At 42.1% G+C, this 18,556-nt stretch overlaps 1 protein-coding gene across 3 annotated transcripts in view; it reads right to left on the bottom strand.

The window, feature by feature from the left end:
* SPRED2 (sprouty related EVH1 domain containing 2) overlaps positions 1-18,556 on the bottom strand; it is an 85,000-nt gene that overhangs the window by 34,718 nt on the left and 31,726 nt on the right. The window contains exon 1 of one of the 3 annotated variants that reach the window (XM_048842708.2): positions 11,575-11,697. The exons of the other annotated variants lie outside the window; for them this stretch is intronic. Coding sequence (XP_048698665.1) covers positions 11,575-11,591 — 17 coding nt within the window. The 5' untranslated portion in view covers positions 11,592-11,697. Of the gene's footprint in view, positions 1-11,574; positions 11,698-18,556 lie in introns of those variants that run through there. 3 annotated transcript variants of the gene reach the window in all.

The following is an 18,556-nucleotide window of genomic DNA, read 5'->3' as shown; positions in this document are numbered from 1 at the left end:
CTACTGGACTTTTGGTTCTCTTATTGGATTTGCATGCAATACAGCTTCGTAAGGACTGTCTAATGGTTTAAGTATGGCTTTTATTCCCCTATACACAGCCCTGTACAAGGTAGAGTTTCACCTTCTGTTTGCCCTGGGCCTCTGCCATTACTTTTTCATTGGCTCTCCATGACGTTTTCCAACATATTTTGATGTTGTCATAAGCGGCTTTGCTTGGACATCTGCTTTTAATAAAGTCATATATGCCTGCATTGCTGCCCATAGCTCTGACTGATATGCAAAGCATCCGTAGAATGGAGATTAAGTGGCTAGGGATGTCTTCAGAAATCTTGCTCCCAGCCCTCAAGACATTGAAGCCTTCTATAGCAGAACGTCAGATGAGCATGTCCAGAGTCTGATCCAGACATTAGTATTTTCCCAGTAAAATGTGTTATGCAGCCAATGGCTTCTACTAAAAATAGTTTCTAAATTTGATTCACAGTAACTTTTAAAAAATTGATTTGCTCCACTCTGGATACCAAGTGGCCAATTTACATATGCTACATTCTTTTCAAACAAAAAATTGACTGGCTTCTAGAAAACATTCTCTATGGTAATGTTTGAACTCTCTACTCCTGTGCTTTGTTTTTCATACAGTTTCTCTCTATGCATTAGATTATCTCTACACATTGATTACTCAAGATTAACTATTTGTCTTTCTTCCCCAATTCCCTCTGGTTTTTCTAAGTTTGCATTCCTTCTATTTTGGGCTTAACTGCTTCTATATTACATCCTTTAGTGTTATCAGGGAGTATCCATGGAATTTCAGCCTTTATTTTAAGAAAGAGACACGAACACAATCTTAAAAATACTCTTCCATAGAACAAATGGCCTGTTTCCTTTTTTTTTAAACTTCTTGAGTGTATTATAGCTCAGACTAACATTTTCTATACAATCTAGTACAAACTTTCTAGTCAGAATTCAGAGCCTTTCCCCTTCCTGAAACAGCACTGCTAGGAACTTTCTAAAATTTGTTAATTTTGCCTTTGCTTGATTTAACGACTAATTCCGATCACCAATATTTCAGATTTCTATGGTTTAAAGGTTGCATGTTTCCATTATCTCAGATAATTCTCTCTCGTCATTGACAAGCTTCCCATGTTCTTCAGTTTTAAATATTAGTAAAACTCTGGGCTTGAATAGTATTTTTAAACTACCCTCCCCCTCATATTTACATTCTCGTGGGGGCATTAAGTGAATCATATGGCTTTTATTAAAACATCTGTGCTGATGTTCTGACCTGTGGCTCTTTTACAACCTTTAGTACCAAGGCCTGCAACTGTATCTTAGTGTATAACAGCTCCCTGACTAGGCCCTGGTCTACACTAGGACTTTAGGTCGAATTTAGCAGCGTTAAATCAATGTAAACCTGCACCCGTCCACATGATGAAGCCCTTTATTTTGACTTAAAGGGCTCTTAAAATCGATTTCCTTACTCCACCCTGACAAGTGGATTAGCGCTTAAATCGGCCTTGCCGGGTCGAATTTGGGATACTGTGGACACAATTCGACGGTATTGGCCTCCGGGAGCTATCCCAGAGTGCTGCATTGTGACTGCTCTGGACAGCACTCTCAACTCAGATGCACGATTGTTTGCCGTTGCTCTGACGCAGGGAGGGGCGACTGACGACACGGCTTACAGGGCTGGCTTACAGGGAGTTAAAATCAACAAAGGGGGTGGCTTTACATCAAGGAGTATTTCAGGCAGGACTTCACAGAGGGTTCCAATAAGAAATGGTGCACCTAAGTTATTGTTCTTATTGGAACAAGGAGGTTAGTCTGGCCTCTGATTGATACATGGCTAGATTTACCTTGCTGCACCTTCTCTGTGAGTGACTGCAGTGTGACCTAGAGGAATGAGTCCCCTAGACGGGGGCCAGGGGGTGGTTTGCAAATGAGTACAAAACAAATCTCATCTATTCCTTGTTTTGATACACTCCATCTATCTTTTATATCTTTGGCTGGCAGCAGACAGTGCAGAAGGACTGCATGCCATCCACATCTCATGGCTGCTCGGCGGAAGATGGTACAAGAGGACTGCTAGCAATCCGTATCATCTGCCTGCTCACCATAAGATGGTTCAATAGGACTGACTGCAGGACTAAAGAGAATGACCTGATCAAGTCACTCCAAATTTAGTCCCTGTGCCCATGTCTGCCCAGGCGCTCCTGATCGACTTCACAGAGGTGACCAGGAGCACCTCGGACATGACGATGACGGCTACCAGTCCTATTGCACCGTCTGCTGCCACAAGGCAATGGGTTGCTGCTGCTGTGTAGCAATGCAGTACCGCGTCTGCCAGCACCCAGGAGACATATGGTGATAGTGAGCTGAGCAGGCTCCATGCTTGCCGTGGTATGGCGTCTGCACAGGTAACTCAGGAAAAAAGGCGCGAAAGGATTGTCTGCCATTGCTTTCATGGAAGGAGGGAGGGAGGGAACGGGGGCCTGACGATATGTACCCAGAACCACCCGCGACAATGTTTTAGCCTGATCAGGCATTGGGATCTTAATCCAGAATTCCAATGGGCAGCGGAGACTGCGGGAACTGTGGGATAGCTACCCACAGTGCAACGCTCCGGAAGTCGACTCTAGCCTCGGTACTGTGGAAGCACTCCGCCGAGTTAATGCACTTAGAGCATTTTCTGTGGGGACACACACACTCGAATATATAAAACAGATTTCTAAAAAATCGACTTCTATAAATTCGACCTAATTTCGTAGTGTAGACATACCCTAGATGTCTCAATCTGACACTGAACGTGGGAAAAGACAGACACTTTGTTAATTGTCACTGACGGTTACACTACTGAATCATATTCTGTGAAAGTTGGTTTGGTTGGATTGTACCCAATGTCATCAGCCAGGAATGTCTTAGAAGTTTGATCCAAGTCTACTCAAACCAATGAAGAGACTCAAATAGGCTTTGGATCAGGCCCCACATCTGGAAATTGCATAAGGCCAAAAAGTCATCCCAAGGACACTGCCACAGGGACGTGGACATGGACACGAATTAAGTCAGACCGAACTACAGAGTGAAGAACACAGAAAAACTGAATATGGAGGTTAGCTGGTAACAAATACAATTCAATAGAATACTGGTATAAAGTGTGAACTACTAAAAAAAGAGAACATTAAACGTATTTTCACCTGACTGCAGACAAGTGATAGAGCAGCCAGGTAGACTGGTTTGAATGACAAGTGGCTGGACTAATGTTATAGCAGCTAAAAATGGTTGTTTAAAGACTTAAGATTATAATTGATAAGAATCCGAACTGAAGGAACCAACATGCGATGAAAGAAATACATTTCAAAAATATGCCCCAAATCCCTGTTTTCTACAGTTGTCCAGGGCAGTGTATAGATAAATGCAGGTTCTATAGAGAAAGACATGACTTCTCCATTTTAAAGACTGTAACTTCAGGGGACTCAGGCTTTTTCATCCGGAGACAAATCTAATTTCCGCCCTGAAAATGAGATCTTTATCCCCCTTTGCCATAGCAAAAGCAACACTGCCGGACAATACTTTCCAGCTTGTGAGACAGGAAGAATACTAAATTGCTCTCCTAATACAGTCAGTTGGAATTCTGTCTACAGCTGTTACCAGAAGGTCACATTTACATTGTACGCTCTTTAGAGCAGGGACAGGCTCTCCTCCTTCATGTATCACCAGACACAGCACTGTCACTATTTCCAGATATACTAACTATTAAAAAAGACCTAGGACAATAATTATTCTTTGGTTCCACTATTAAGGCACTGAGATAGAACTCAGGAGACCTGGGGTCAACTTCTAGTTCTGCCAAACTTCACTTAATGTCTCTATGCCTAAGGTCTCCATCCATAAAATGGAAGCAGCGATGCTTTTCTATTCCACAACAGCATAGATAAATACCTGGGAGGTGTTCAGCTAATATAGTGTTGGGTCATATAAGTATCTAAATTCTTCTGTATGCAAACTGTTTATTTTCTTTGCAATATAATTTCAGGTAACTGCATTATGGCCTTGACTAGTTGCAAGCAACTCATTCTCTATAGTTAAATAATAATAATTTACAAATCCTATGTGAGCATTCAGAGCAGCAAGAAACTCAGGATCTTGTTGATACATCCATCTACTTTTATTGTGCTGCAGCCATTTTTTTCAGGAGATCTATTCAGAGCACGTACAATATTTGATTAACTTCCATTTATAGTATATTGAATGCCATTAAGGTTAGATAAAGGGCAGACTTCTACTGTTAGAGTAAAACTACTAGAGGAACTGGAAGTGGCTTAAATTCTTCCCATTTTATTGGCCTCTAAAAACTTTAAGACTGCCCTTAATTGCTGGGTTTGTTTAAGGCCTACATACTATTCTGTTTGTACAATCAACTCTAGGGCACCAAGTTGATGGACTCTCCCACACTGACTGCAGAGCAGATTTCCCACTTCCTCACAAGTGACTGTGGAGGTATAGTGGCCCTGAGGAGCCAGATGGGGCTTGACAGTCCAAATGAGTTACTGGACACTCTGTCAGAGGCTGCCTCAACTTTTATGCGCCTCTCCATATTGGTTTCCCCTGCATTAGAGCACCCCACGGTGCCTGCTTGATTTTTGAGGCTAGAAGCTGATTTTTTCTGTGGGAGCTTCAGACCTCTTTGCCCCACTCAGATCTGGGGTCCTGTCAAAGGGTGAAACAGTCATTCTGCTCGCCTGTGGGGCTTTCTTGACTAACCACCGTCTACAGGGATTAATGGCCACCTGGTGGCTGTACCTTCCCTGCCCTTCTATGAAGGCCGACCTCAGAGGACAATGCCATAGGCCCCCAGCTGCTGATCGTGATTCACCACAGCCATGTCTCCTCCTCCTCCATCTCCTCTTAAATCTGATGTGGCTTTTGGTTCAATTAAGTACTTTTGAAGTCCCGAAATATTTTTAAGGTTAGCATTATACTGTGATTCTTAAAAGGAAATTGATTGTCCTTAGCATTTTGGACCTCTTCGAAAAAAACAACAGCATGTAATTCTTCAGGACGGATTCCCCTTCACACATGCCCCCCTGAAGATTATTTTTAAAAATACTGTAACAGTGCACCAGATGTTGGAGCACATGCCCAACCCCAGTGCCCTCATAACAGTCACGGTCCCTTTAAAACTGGAGTTTGTAGTCACAGGAGCAAGCATATTGAGTGGAGTCCCACAGGGATCAGTTCTGTGTCCAGTTCTGTTCAATATCTTCATCAATGGTTTAGATAATGTCAGAGAGTACACCTATAATGTTTGTGAACAATATCAAGCTGGGAGGGGTTACAAGTACTTTGGAGGATAGGATTAAAATTCAAAATGATCTGGACAAACTGGAGAAATGGTCTGAAGTAAATAGGATGAAATTCAGTAAAGATAAATGCAAAGTACTCCATTTAGGAAGGAACCATCAGTTGCACACATACAAAATGGGAAATGACTGCCTAGGAAGGAGTTGTGTGGAAAGGAATATAGGGGTCATAGTGGATCACAAGCTAAATATGAGTGAACAGTGTAAATATGAGTCAACAGTGTGCAAAAAAAGAGCAAACATCATTCTGGGATATATTTGCAGGAGTGTTCTAAGACAGACATGAGAAGTAATTCTTCCACTCTACTCCACGCTGATTAGGCCTCAACTGGAGTATTGTGTTCAGTTCTGGGTGCCACATTTCAGGAAAGATGTGGACAAATTGGAAAAAGTCCAGAGAAGAGCAACAAAAATGATTAAAGGTCAAGAAAACATGACCCTATGAGGGAAGACTGAAAAAATTGGGTTTGTTTCGTCTGGAGAAAGAGAAGACTGAGGGGGGACATGATAATAGTTTTCAAGTACATAAAAGGTTGTTAAAAAGAGGAGGGAGAAAAATTGTTTTTCTTACCCTTGGAGGATAGGATAAGAAGCAGCGGGCTTAAATTGCAGCAAGGGAGGTTTAGGTTGGACATTAGGAAAAACTTCTTAACCGTCAGGGTGGTTAACCACTGGTGGTTAACACCTGTCAGGGAGCTCTATAATACTTAGTCCTGCCATGAGTGCAGGGGACTGGACTAGACGACTTCTTTAGATTCCTTCCAGTCCTATGATTCTATGACCTATAGGAAGACTGATAACTGGGTTCCTGCCTCCTAGGCAGGAGAGGATCAAGGAAGACCCAGCTTGTGTTTCTCCATAGCAGTCAGGAGAGGTTTCCATGGGGGAGGGATGTCACCTCTTCTCTCTTCCCTCCAGCTTATGGAAAGCAAGGGGAGGTTTTGTTACTAAATGTTTGCGCTTTTTGCATCTTCCGTTACTAAAATTCACCATGAGGCAAGGGATATCAAACTAAACTCAAGTGTTAAGGCCTTATTTGGACTGCACCAGATGGTGGGGGGGAAGGTGTAAGCTGATGAATGTGCCCACTGGCTCTGGTCCTAATGAAGAAAGTCTTAATTTCTTGAGGCATCAGAGTCTTGCCAATGGGGCAAGAACAAAGTATTGCAGAAGAAAATAAAGTCCAGGAGCCAGAAGTCTTTCAACATCACTGTCACCAAAGGACAACTTTGGAATCTGAATCAGAAGAACCTAATGAGGAATTCCAGGAAAGACTCTTATAGCTTCAAAGGCTTCAGGCAGGCAAGCAGTCATCCAGATCTTTTACACTCAATCCTTTCTTTTGAAGTGAAGGAAAGGTCGATCTGAGTTAAAAGGTAGTAAGAGCATTAAGAAATACATCCTTATCAGCTAAATGCCTGGACATTCAAAGTAAAGGTTTCCAACATTTGAAGTAATCTGAAAAGTGGAAAGTGTGCAAATTCAACAGTTAAGGTCAACCTAACAGCCTTAACTCTGCACTCATAATGCTGCTAGCCTCCTGCTAACCTCAGAGTTACACACACCTCTGAAATGGAGGCCGTTTATAACTCTGAAATGTTCACAACTCTGAACAAAATGTTACGGTTCTTCTTTCAAAAGCTTACAACTGAACATTGACTTAATACAGCTTTGAAGCTTTACTATGGAGGAAAAAAATACTGCTTTTACCCATCTTAATTTAAATGAAACAAGCACAGTTTCCTTACTTTGTCAAATCTTCTTTTTAGCCTTTCCTGTATTTTTCAGTAGTTTCTGTTTAACACAGTGCTGTACAGTGTTCGCTTCTTTCCCCCCCCCCATCTCTACTGCTTGATTGCGTACTTCTAGTTCCAAATGAGATGTGTGGGTGACTGGTCAGTTCGTAACTCTGGCGTTAAGTAACTGAGGTTCTACTGTAGTTATTTTAGGTCTTCCTGAAGACAGATTTGAGATGCTTTGCAGAGCAGGCATTGTGAATTCCTGCCATTTGCTCTAGGATACTATGATACCACCAACCTATATGCTAAAATTAAACATGTAGGTGGGAAGTAAAGGAAAAAGGGACTGAACTGGTAGAATAGGTGAGCAAGGGAACTGCTGCAGTTAGGGTTGCCAACTTTCTAGCCGCACAAAACCAAACACCCTAGCTCTGCCCCTTCCCACGAGGCCCTGCCCCCCGCTCACTACATTCCCCCTCCCTCGGTGGCTCGCTCTCCCCCACTTTCACTGGGCTGGGATGTGGGAGGGCTCTTACTGGGGCTGCGGGCTCCAGAGGGTAGGGCAGAAATGAGAGGTTCAGGGTGCGGGAAGGGGCTCTGGGCTGGGACAGGGAGTTGGGGTGCAGGAGGGGGTGAGAACTCCTGCTGGGGGTGCAGACTCTGGAGTGGGGCAGGGGAATGAGTGATTGGGGGTACAGGAGGGGGCTCTAAGCTGGAGCAGAGGGATTTGGAGTGCGGGGGGGGGCTGTGGGTTGAGGCAGAGGGTTGGGGTGCAGGAGGGGGTGAGGGCTCTGGGCTGTGGTTCAGGGTTGGGCTCTGGGCTGGAGATGAGGTGTTTGGGGTTCAGGAAGGGGCTCCGGGTTTGGCGGGCGGGCTCAGGGCTGGGATGGGGGTTGGGGCTCGGGCTAGCCTTGGGCAGTTCCCTGTCAGTGGCACAGTGGGGGGTGGGAGGGGCGCTAAGGCAGGCTGCCTGCTTGTCCTGGCACCCAGTGGTGCTGGAACATTTTTAGTAGTGGGGGTGCTGAAAGCCAGCCCCCTTACCCCATCCATCACACCCCCCCCCCCCTCCTGAGGCTTGGAACAGGGCTGTGTCTCCGGGAGAGAGGGACCTGGACATGGATAAGGGGGCCAAGGCCACAGCTGGGGGCGGGTCTGGGGCCAGGATCGGAGCCCTGGGCAGGGGCCAGCAGCCGGGACCCCATGCGCGGGGCCAAGAGCAGAGCCCCAGCTGTGAGGCCAGATGCAGGGCTCCGGGTTTGGGGGCAGCAGTTGGGGCCCCAGGACCAGAGCCCTGGGTGAGGGGCCAGCGGGCCCCACGAGCAGAGGCCTGAGCACAGGGCCAGTGGCTGGGAGGCAGGGCGTAGCCGTGGAAACCACGCCCCGCACCTCTACTTCCCACACCTATGCTGGCACCGCACGCAGCAAACAGCCAGCAGGTCCGGGTCCTAGGCGGGGGACCCAGGAGGCTCCATGCGCCGCTGTCTCCCACAGGCACCTCCTCCTGCTGGCCCGGTCCCAGGCAATGGGAGTGCGGAGCCGGTGCTTGGGGCAAGGGCAGCGCGCAGAACCCCGTGCCTCCCCTGGCCTAGGAGCTGGACCTGCTGGCTGTTTCCGGGGCGCAGTGTGGCGTCAGCCAGGACAGGTAGGGACTAGCCTGCCTTAGCCCTGCCAACTGGATTTTTAACAGTCCCGTCGCCAGAGCTGACCGGAGCCTCCAGGGTCCCTTTTCAACCAGGTATTCTGATCAAAAACCAGTCACCTGGTCTCCCTAGCTGCAGTGCTTGAGTGTCTGACTGGAGAGAAGCAGCTCTGAAGAAGGCCTAGTAGCAGCGTTGTGAGTAGGTGAGTAAGAAGGACAAAGCTGTGAACATCAGTGAAAGGTATATTGGCATGGATGGTGGCAAATGAAGTGTTCATTTACGTTTTTAAACTCAATTAAGAGACTCTTTTTGAATGCGATATTTCTCCTCTCACACATTGTCAGTTTAGAGTAACACAAAACAGAGAATAAAATGAAGTTTGAGGAAATTCAAGTACCATATATACTCGATCATAAGCCAGTTTGTTTATAAGCTAAGCCCCCCAAGATGGATAAGTAAAATTGGAAAATTTTTATGACCCATTCATAAGCCGACCCTATAATTCAGGAGTCAGCAAACTCTGTCTCCCAGGCCATCAGGATAAGCTGCTGGTGGGCTAAGATGGTTTGTTTACCTCGAGCGTCCGCAGGCACGGAGGTAAACCTAAGTAAACCTGATGGGCCAGGACAGCAACTGGTGAGGAAATTTTTTTTTTCGGGGGGGGGGGGGGGGGGGGGGAGGAGAAGCTGGGTGTCAGGGGAGAGCAGCGTGGCCAGAAGCGGAGAGACTCTGGCCCTGCCTCTTCCCTTCTGGCTCTGTTGGCTGTGGTACCTCTCCTTGCCCCCTCCGTTGCGGGGAAGGGCTGTGTCCCACCTCTCCCGCTCTATACCCGTTCATAAGCCGACCCCCTTCTCTGATGCTTCCCTTTTTTTACTAAAAAAAATTCAGCTTATGAACGAGTACATATGGTAAGTTTCCGTTTACTAAATTTGTGATGCTCATTGTTTGCTTCAATGATGATCTAGAAAACCATATGGAAATTTTAGCTGCATTGTAAGGTCAGTTTTAAAGCATAGTTACAATTTTATAATACCAGTCAAACTACTGTTCAAAGCTGTTTTAGAGAGATTCTCATTGAAACTTCGTTCAGTGTTTGTTGTGGCAGTAATAATGGATTATTAGATTATTTATTTGCGTAGAGACTTGTCTTAAAATACCAAATTGTTACATTTAAACAGACTAATTATTCAATTAATCATTTCAGTTGTACATAAACTCTGGGACACACATTCAAGAAGCAGCAAAAGAAATTCAGTTTAAACTAATAGTTTTTGAATGATGCACCCTGTCTCATATTAAAATGCAAGGGCAATGACAAGCAGAGTAGAAGAGAAAAATCTAAACTAAGATATCCCAGATTTTACACAAGACCACTGCTGATTTGGGCAGAAAATCCTTGTAGATTTCAACAAAATTCCCCACAGATTTCTGTTGCTCATTACTATTATCCCCTGTTGTAATTAGCATGTTATTGCACGACAGATGGCATTTGTTTCATAGCATATGCAAGATAAATGAAGAGTGCTCGTTTAGTATGTCCAGCCAAATAAACAGGCAATTCAAGAATTGCATCATGAATTACAATATTTTTAAACCAGCCTTACCTACTTTCATCCTTTGCTACACACCGATCATAAAAATCCCATTATATTTATTCTGCTTAAACTAAAGCAAGCAATGACATGGTTTGAATGAGTAATTATCAGCAAAAATAATAAATAATGCTAACACACACTTATGGGGGGTTTCATCTCAAGACGGCCCCGTTTTACAGATAAGGAAATGGAGGTACAGAGAAAAAAAATGCAACTTGCCCAAGATCATAGAGCAAGTCAATGGAAGAGCTGGGCAGAAAACCCTAACCTCCTGACTCCCAGTCCTGTGCCATTTCTACTGGATCCTTGTCTTTTACAAATGAGATTTTTCTTGTGATCCTGTACATAGGTATCACAACCGCAAACGAACAGAAATTCAGTACGCCAGACATCAAGTCATCTCCTTATTCCCAACAATTTTCAGTTTCAGAGGCTAGAGCTTCTGGTCCTGATGCAGCCATATTAGTGAACCGGCATGGGGAAGCTTACACAAAAACACGTCTGTCTCCAACTATAGCCATTACTCCTTAAACATTTGATACATTACAAATTTTAGATGATTGATAAATGTGGTATATACACAGGTTTGAAACGTACAAATCAGCAATTCAGACAATACTTTTAGTGCATGTAAAATATATTTTTTTCATTCGGCTTCATTTGGTGAATGCAGAATGCATCTTTTATTTCAATCAGAAATCTTCACTTTAGTACATATATTACAATATAACAGACTAATCTGTAAGAATATTTTGCAGATACACGAAGGCTATTTCAGTAATTCAGCACAAGCTCATTCTAATTCACAAAAAATAAAAAAGGATATATACCATGAACACATTCACAATTTAAGTATTTTCCAGGTAAATAAATCATAAAAATTATGCTCCTAAGTTATATAAACATAGTATAGCATGCACAATTCAATCCACCTTCCTTCTCTTCCTAACCCCTCACATCAATTACTGCCCATGAAGAGGGGGCACCCACCTAGACAAGTTGTTTCCTAGGCAGCATCTATTTTCCTCTCAGAATTTTATGAAAGGATGAAGATTAAAAGATTGATATTACTTATGAAAACTGACATATTAAGCATAAATGAAAAAATATATGTTCCTTAGAAGAAGTCACACAGTATTTACTTACAGATCATGTACAGAATTAAAGAGAACCAGAGGAAGAAAGGGGAGGCAGAGAAAAAGGAAATGTAAAAATGAAATCATAGGTATCAAGAGAATACATATACCTGCTGGGAGATGCCATTTCTTCTACATTTTATACCCAGGGTGCTCTGTCTTACCATTATTACCACTATAAACCTTCTGATAAAATGGATCGTCTTTTGCTGACCTGAGTACCAGCTGGCTGCCTGAAAAGTGGCTTCCCCCCATGTATGATTCAGTCTCCTTGACAAATATACTGCATTGTACTAGATGAGTCATCAGAGGGTTATTCTGCATATTATTGGCCTGTTGTATCATTACTCATATTCAACATCCTGCTTCTCAGAATTGAGGCACGCTGAACTGACTGAAGATCTCTGCCCCCTTGCCATCCCAGTTCAATGCTATGTTTTTTTAAAGAAAATTCTGTAGCTACCATTAATTAGTAATTCAGCAATTTCATAATAGCTCACGAACACACTGCTAAAATCAGTCAGAAATTACACAGAATCATTATCAGTGAATTGTCCCAAATTACAAAGAGGTTCAAAGTTGAAAGCAGGTATAATCTCTTTAGTGACTCCAAATTGCACTTTGTGCTAGCTGTTTATGCTGAATAATGTTCACATTATATCATGTTAATCCTAAAAGTTCTAACTACTTGACACTTCTGTAAGCAGCAATCTGCACCTATCAATGGGCTGGTCTACGATACAATTTATAATAGCGTTTTAGTACGTGTTCACGGACGTGATTACAAATTGCAGTGTAAACAAGATCAATGTATTTCCAAGTACCACATATAGTTAAATGCAAAAGAAACTGGAATTAGCATAATGTTAACATTGAAGTTCTCAAGTCAGGAAATTCCCAAAAGTTTCTACCACAGTGTTGGCCACACATATCACATGTAGCATTTCTTATTCCTGTTTTTCTTATTAAATGTAGAATAGAATGTATTACTACTTAGGTTTGTCTTTATTATATAATATACAGTACATGTAACTTTTAAAGTCACAATTCAAGAAAGCCCTTAAGCACATGTTTAATTTTAAGCATGAAATCAATGAGACTTAAGAACATGCTTATAATTAAAAACATGTTTAAGGGCTTTAGTGAATTGGGGTTTTCATGCTTACTCACCCTTAAAGTTACACACATTTCTTTGGATTTAAATTTCCCCATTTTTTTTTTCTGAAAACAACAATGCTTCTACAGAACTGCCTTAGCATTTTTTTTCCTGCCATGTTTAACACTTGTGAAAATTCCAGCTCTAAAAATATTTATAACTTTAAAGTAGTGACCTGATTTATGAATGAATAATTTTCCTTACAGACAGACAAGTCTGAAGATTCCAGCTTCAGCCATTTTTGAGTAATCCAAGCTCAAAGTGTGTAATCAGAACATAAGGTAAAATTATTTTCCCCTTGATGTTCGCATAACTCAAAAATATTGCACAAGCTTCTTTTAAGAAGCCTGGGAGAGTTCAGTCCAAAAGATGACAAAGTTATGAGAAATGAAAGGTGTTTAGAACAGAAAAATACATTTTATTTTAAACTACAGCAGTCTCTATGCAGGACAAGTGAAAATGCCAGGGTGACCCATTTATAACATTGCTTTATTTTGTAGCATACACAGGACTCTAATCATATTCCCAAGCCTTGCTAGAGACTTGGATAGCACAAAACAGGAACTACACATTTTAACTTTGTTGTAACTAGGTCAACTGACAACTGTGTTGTACCCTATCCCGAACTCTTCTGTTCATAGTGTAGAAAGGCCCTTAAATTTGATGGGTAATTGTTTTCACTAAAAAGGGGGACAATTAAGGTATGACCTCATGAAAGATCAACAGTGGCATGGCATATCTTGATGTGCGAATATTTACAACTTCCTTATATACAAACAGATGGTGGCCTGCCCTGCATATTTGTGCAGGGGTGTAAGTTGATGCTTTACTTTCCTGTTCTGGCTTCCCAGGTCGATGGGGGTAGGGAAAGAAGCAGGCTCTGCAGAACCACTATCTCCATTCCTAGAAAGGTGGCTCTGGCCCACCAATGCACTGGGCAGTGCAGCTGCACCAGGGAGATATACCTTGAATCAAATATAGAGCTGGCACAGGTTATGTCTCCTTGGAGAAAGGGGAGATCTGGAAGATTGAATGATAGTCTCCTTACAGGGCTGCTCCTGAAAGACAGACTATAATACTGGCTAAACTTCTTTTCTGTTTAAGAATTGTTTCAAAGAAACTGAATTCTAAAATTAGATCCATTAATCCGAGGATCAGAGAAACCTAAGTGTGAAAGCCAAAAGAGTGAAACAAAAAACTAGGGAGTTAATTTTGCTGCACCATCTGGTTTTCAAAGATTCTTCTAAAGCAGAGATAAAATACAGAATATTATGTAGCTTGTAATGGAATATCAGCCTAGCTTGTCACTCTTTCAAATACCCTCCAGGTTTGAAGATATACTACCCAAACTTCAGCTCCCAGTTTGGCAACAGCGCTACAATCCTTAAAAAAAAAACCAACCCACCAGTGTTTGAGACTAAATGCATGTATTCCCACTTGTTTTGTGCTGCATTGACTATCCTCTAACATTTTAGTATGCTTCCTGACTTGGACTACGGTGTGACTGTTCTAATATATGGACATTCTTTCTAATTTGGAGTGGAACACATAGTTTTGCTACTAGAAGACTAAAGTAAACATTACAATTGCACAGTTAACAAGGCACTACATCTGTGTTCCACTGCCTATATGCCCACAACAAGCCCAGTTCAAAGAGCTGAGGCAGTGATCTGGGCAAGAGGAGACTATTTTCCCTGTGGCTATTGGAGTAATTACAGTTAAGGAGAAGGAAGTCAACCACTTAAAAAAAACAAAACAAAAACAAGTAATTTTAACAGGATTAACATTTAACAGCGAAACATTAAAAATGGGTCACTTGTCCAGTGGTGCTGTGTTTTATCTGTATGTCTAAGACATTTTTTTTTTTAAAAGAAAGCGCACCTTAAAAGGAGTACTAAACAACCTTTAAAGTCTTCACTTTGAACAATTTTCTCTCCAGAATTTAATGGGTGCCTATTACTTCCATACACCCTTCCTTGCCCACAAAGGTTTCCAGTGAAACCTTTCTCCAAGTCACATTGTACTCAAAAGTTGTGATCAGAGCAGTGATGGGAAGAGAATGCTCTAGTCTTACACCCTTAAAAATCATGTCAAATCTTACAATATGCTTATCTCAAAAACAGTTGAAAGTCTACTTATTTGTAGTCAGGTAGTGTTGAAAACATCCCAACCAATAGCAGGATCCCACTATGCTACACACTTAATTTGCTGGTGAAAAAAAGCAAGACTATAAAAATGACTAGATCTAATATAATGAGGTAATTCTCTCAGGGTTGTTCTTTTACAGCCATGTTATTCCAAAGTTATATCCCTAAGTATATTAGGCAACTAGGCTTCATAGCGTAGACAAAGCATTTCATAAGAGACAAATGGTCTATAAACATCAGGCGTGAAGCATTTTTTTTTTAAACCTGGTTATAACATGATTTTGATTCTGTCCAGAGTCAGGGCCAGACAATGTTTACAACTCACAGTTCCCCCACTACATTAAATGTCATTACTTAAGCATTTCATAGCGCAGAGGGTCCTAATGCCTTGGAGTTTAACTAGAAGCTGTTATAGGGAAATCAAATATTTATTTTTGGTACCACCATTGGACGAAGAAAAAGGTATCAAGGATTCCTTCCCTCTACTTCCTGCAAGGATACCTCAGCAGCAGTGGCCTCTTCCTATTCTCCACTCCCTCACACACGACCAGCAGCAAGTGCTTTCAAACTTAATTTTTTAATATTTTTATAACGAAGTCCCTGGACAATAACAGCAGGCCTGAAACTACCCTATCACTAACCTCACAGTCACACCACTTTATGCTCCTCCCACCACCCTGGTGCTCCACACAAGAGGAGTTCCAGACAGCGGCAGCACTGCGATCTAGTCACCATGGGAAGCAGAGGAAGTGATGTTGCATTCTGACAATGGAAGTGTTTCCTATTCCCCCTAAAGCTCTAAAGGGCTACAGTTTTTCATCCCCTGACACTGACAGAATGCTCACAAATGTTATAATTCTTGTAAATATTCTGGAATTCAGGTGTTTTAGAATGACAGCAAACCAAACTGGCTGCTCTTCCAAACTGAAAATTAGCAGCAATTTCCTGCTAGCAAACCTGGGGGATGTTAGAAGACCACACCACTCCCTCCTGCCACTTGCCAGTGGTGAGAAAACACATGGTCACGCAGCGGGTTATATCTAACAGATTTGAATGGTACGTGTGTTTGGGAGAAAAAGAGGAGGAAAATGGGAGACTGATTTCTACTGTCTCAGAAAATTTTCCCCAAAGCTGGGAGCTCCTGAACCCTGTTACTCTAAAGGTGTAAACAAAATACCCACAGTGAAAGACCAGCAAAACTAGGATGAGAAAACCAGGTGAGCAAAGTCAAAGTAAACTGCATATTCGATAAACTTGAGAGAGTTTGGACAACAGCCCTTGAGGATCGTAGAGTGAAATCCTGACCGTAATGAAGTCAATAGTAAACATTCCCATTGACTTCAATAGTGTTAAGATTTCACATCTTGTCTCCTACTTGTCAGAATACTGAAAGAAGCTAAAGGCCATTACACTTTTTAAAACTGTCTTTTGAGAGCCTCCCTACCTGAGGCTCAGAAGGATTTCACATTAAAAATCAAATGGGCTCTTCAGGTCAAACCAGTACAATGGTACAAGCTGAGACCAATGATGTTACTGGTGAAGTAAACACTTAACTCAGAGCTAGAGTACTACTAATTCTTAGGAAACGAGTTTCTCTCCTTTAAGGAAGTAAAAGAGAAACTGCTTGAGAACTTCTGGATTTCCCTGTGTTTTATTATTTTCAGAGTTTTCTACCCTTGAAGAGATTTTTTTTTTTTTTAAAACAACAGAAGCTTTGGCCTTTCGAATGCAACCATTTCTCTTTAGATGATCCCTAGAAGCTTTATAGGAGACTGTACAGGGTTCTCACAAGAAGTCTCCCCTTAAAAAAGGGCAATCGTGATTGTTTGGAAATCAGAGCAGCGTGCTCAACTCCAGTTTGACTCTTCACAAATTGTTTCATTTCATGTGAAAATATATTTGGGCTGCTTAAATATGCTACATATGCCAGTATAATGTCACTACTAAATGGTAACCACAAGTACAAAGGTGACCCCCCCCCCCCAGTACATCAACAGATGCTGGAGAATGTGTGTACCAAAAGGCAAACAGTATCATATACGGTGGGCTTGTACCAACATTTCCTGTCCACTTCTAGTCTACGAATCTGGAAACGATTGCAGGCATTCCTTCAAACACCTGGGTATTGTGCACACTTGACAATTCCATGATCTAATGTAGATGGACACCCCGTTATTAAATAAACGGGTCCAGATGACATGACAAGTTGCAGAGGTAATATTCCTTGCAGCTTCAAACTGAAAAATCCACTTGCTTGACAACCATGGCAACAAAATGTATTTGTTTAAAAGTATCCACCTCAATACTATTGAGGCCAATGGCTCTCAGCAATTTGTGACAGCTACATTTACTTGTTTGTGTATGAGATTTAGGATCTTTTAGATAAAAAGATAAAAGAATTTACATTCTCTTCAATTTTGTGCATAATAATTATTGCTGCGATGGATATTTTAAAGAATGCTGTAAGATTTCAACCGGAGGTCAGAGGGATTTGTTTTTCTGCTTGTTTTCTTTGAAAACGAAAAGAAAAGTTAGCATCTTGCCAGATTCCATGTATTTATTAGCCGTTTCTGAACTGGACGTTTTAAATGGATACTACACACCAAACTGAAGACCCTCCATACCAAGAAAGCACCAGTTTATAACATATGCTTTTCTTCTAACCACACCAATCTTCAGTATTTTTCAGAATATACACAATGACGTTTTCTGTGTCCACCCTTTGTCAACATTGTGGTTTCCATTTTCCTGTGAGAACAGCACCAGCGAGGGCAACCTATGACTTTCCTTATGAGGTACTTGCTTGTCAGAAGTGAGATTTCCCCCCTCCCTTCTTAAATTTTTAAGATAAACTTAACTCAAAGGCAGGCAGGAGGGTGGGGATTACCTACCTTCTGACTTGTCACCCCATTCACCCAAAAATAATAGTTGCTAGGATGGTGACTAGAATGTGTGGCTGAATTTTGCTGACAATTTCACAAAATGTTGAACATTTTCATTTTGCCCATTTTTCCTACCTGAATTTCACTTGCCCTAATTGTGGGTATATCCAAACCACATGTATTTAGCGGATGCTAGTGGAACAATGGATGCTTACCTGGACCCCAAATTGCCAAATTTTGCCCAAATCCAGATTTATTTCAGGTAATGGTGACATAATATTCCCCAATGTTTTGTTATACCAATAAATTAAAAACCAGCAGGATCTTATTAAAGGGAAAAAGGCAAAATACATTTATTGTGAATACAGAAAGAATCATAGTAAGCAGTTATAGTTATAGTTATAACATTCCATTCAATCTCATATTTATTCACACATTCATTCATACAAACACACACAGGTTCTGCAAGGTTGTTATCATAGTTACCAGCCTTAGAGTTGCTCATGCCAAGCCACTGGCCAGGTGGCTTGGACATGAGGAGGGAGCAGGGCCTTGTCAGATGCTCATCTGATGCTCCTGGAAGTTGGTTTTCAGAATCAGACCCCAAAGTTCTCACTTTCTAGAGTCTATTTTTATAGGAATTTCTTCGTATGCCAGTCTATGGGAATTGCTTCATCATGCTGTTGCTGAATCAATCAGCAGATGGCACACTCCTGACGGCTCCGTGCTGCCAGATGTTATCTTGTTCTTTGGTTCTCCCATTCTTGAGGCTGTTGGGTGGATTCCAGTCTGCCCTCCGGGGGTCCTCTGGTTATTTTCACTTGACGCCTTCTTCAGCTGATGGACACTGGATTCTTAGGCTGGCACCTCTCTGATCATTCAGTTATTATCCACACCAAGCATCCAT

This window comes from Caretta caretta, chromosome 3, assembly GCF_965140235.1.
Source record: "Caretta caretta isolate rCarCar2 chromosome 3, rCarCar1.hap1, whole genome shotgun sequence".
In the NCBI taxonomy this organism is placed as follows: Eukaryota; Metazoa; Chordata; order Testudines; family Cheloniidae; genus Caretta; species Caretta caretta.
This window is presented reverse-complemented; position numbering and strand designations above follow the sequence as displayed.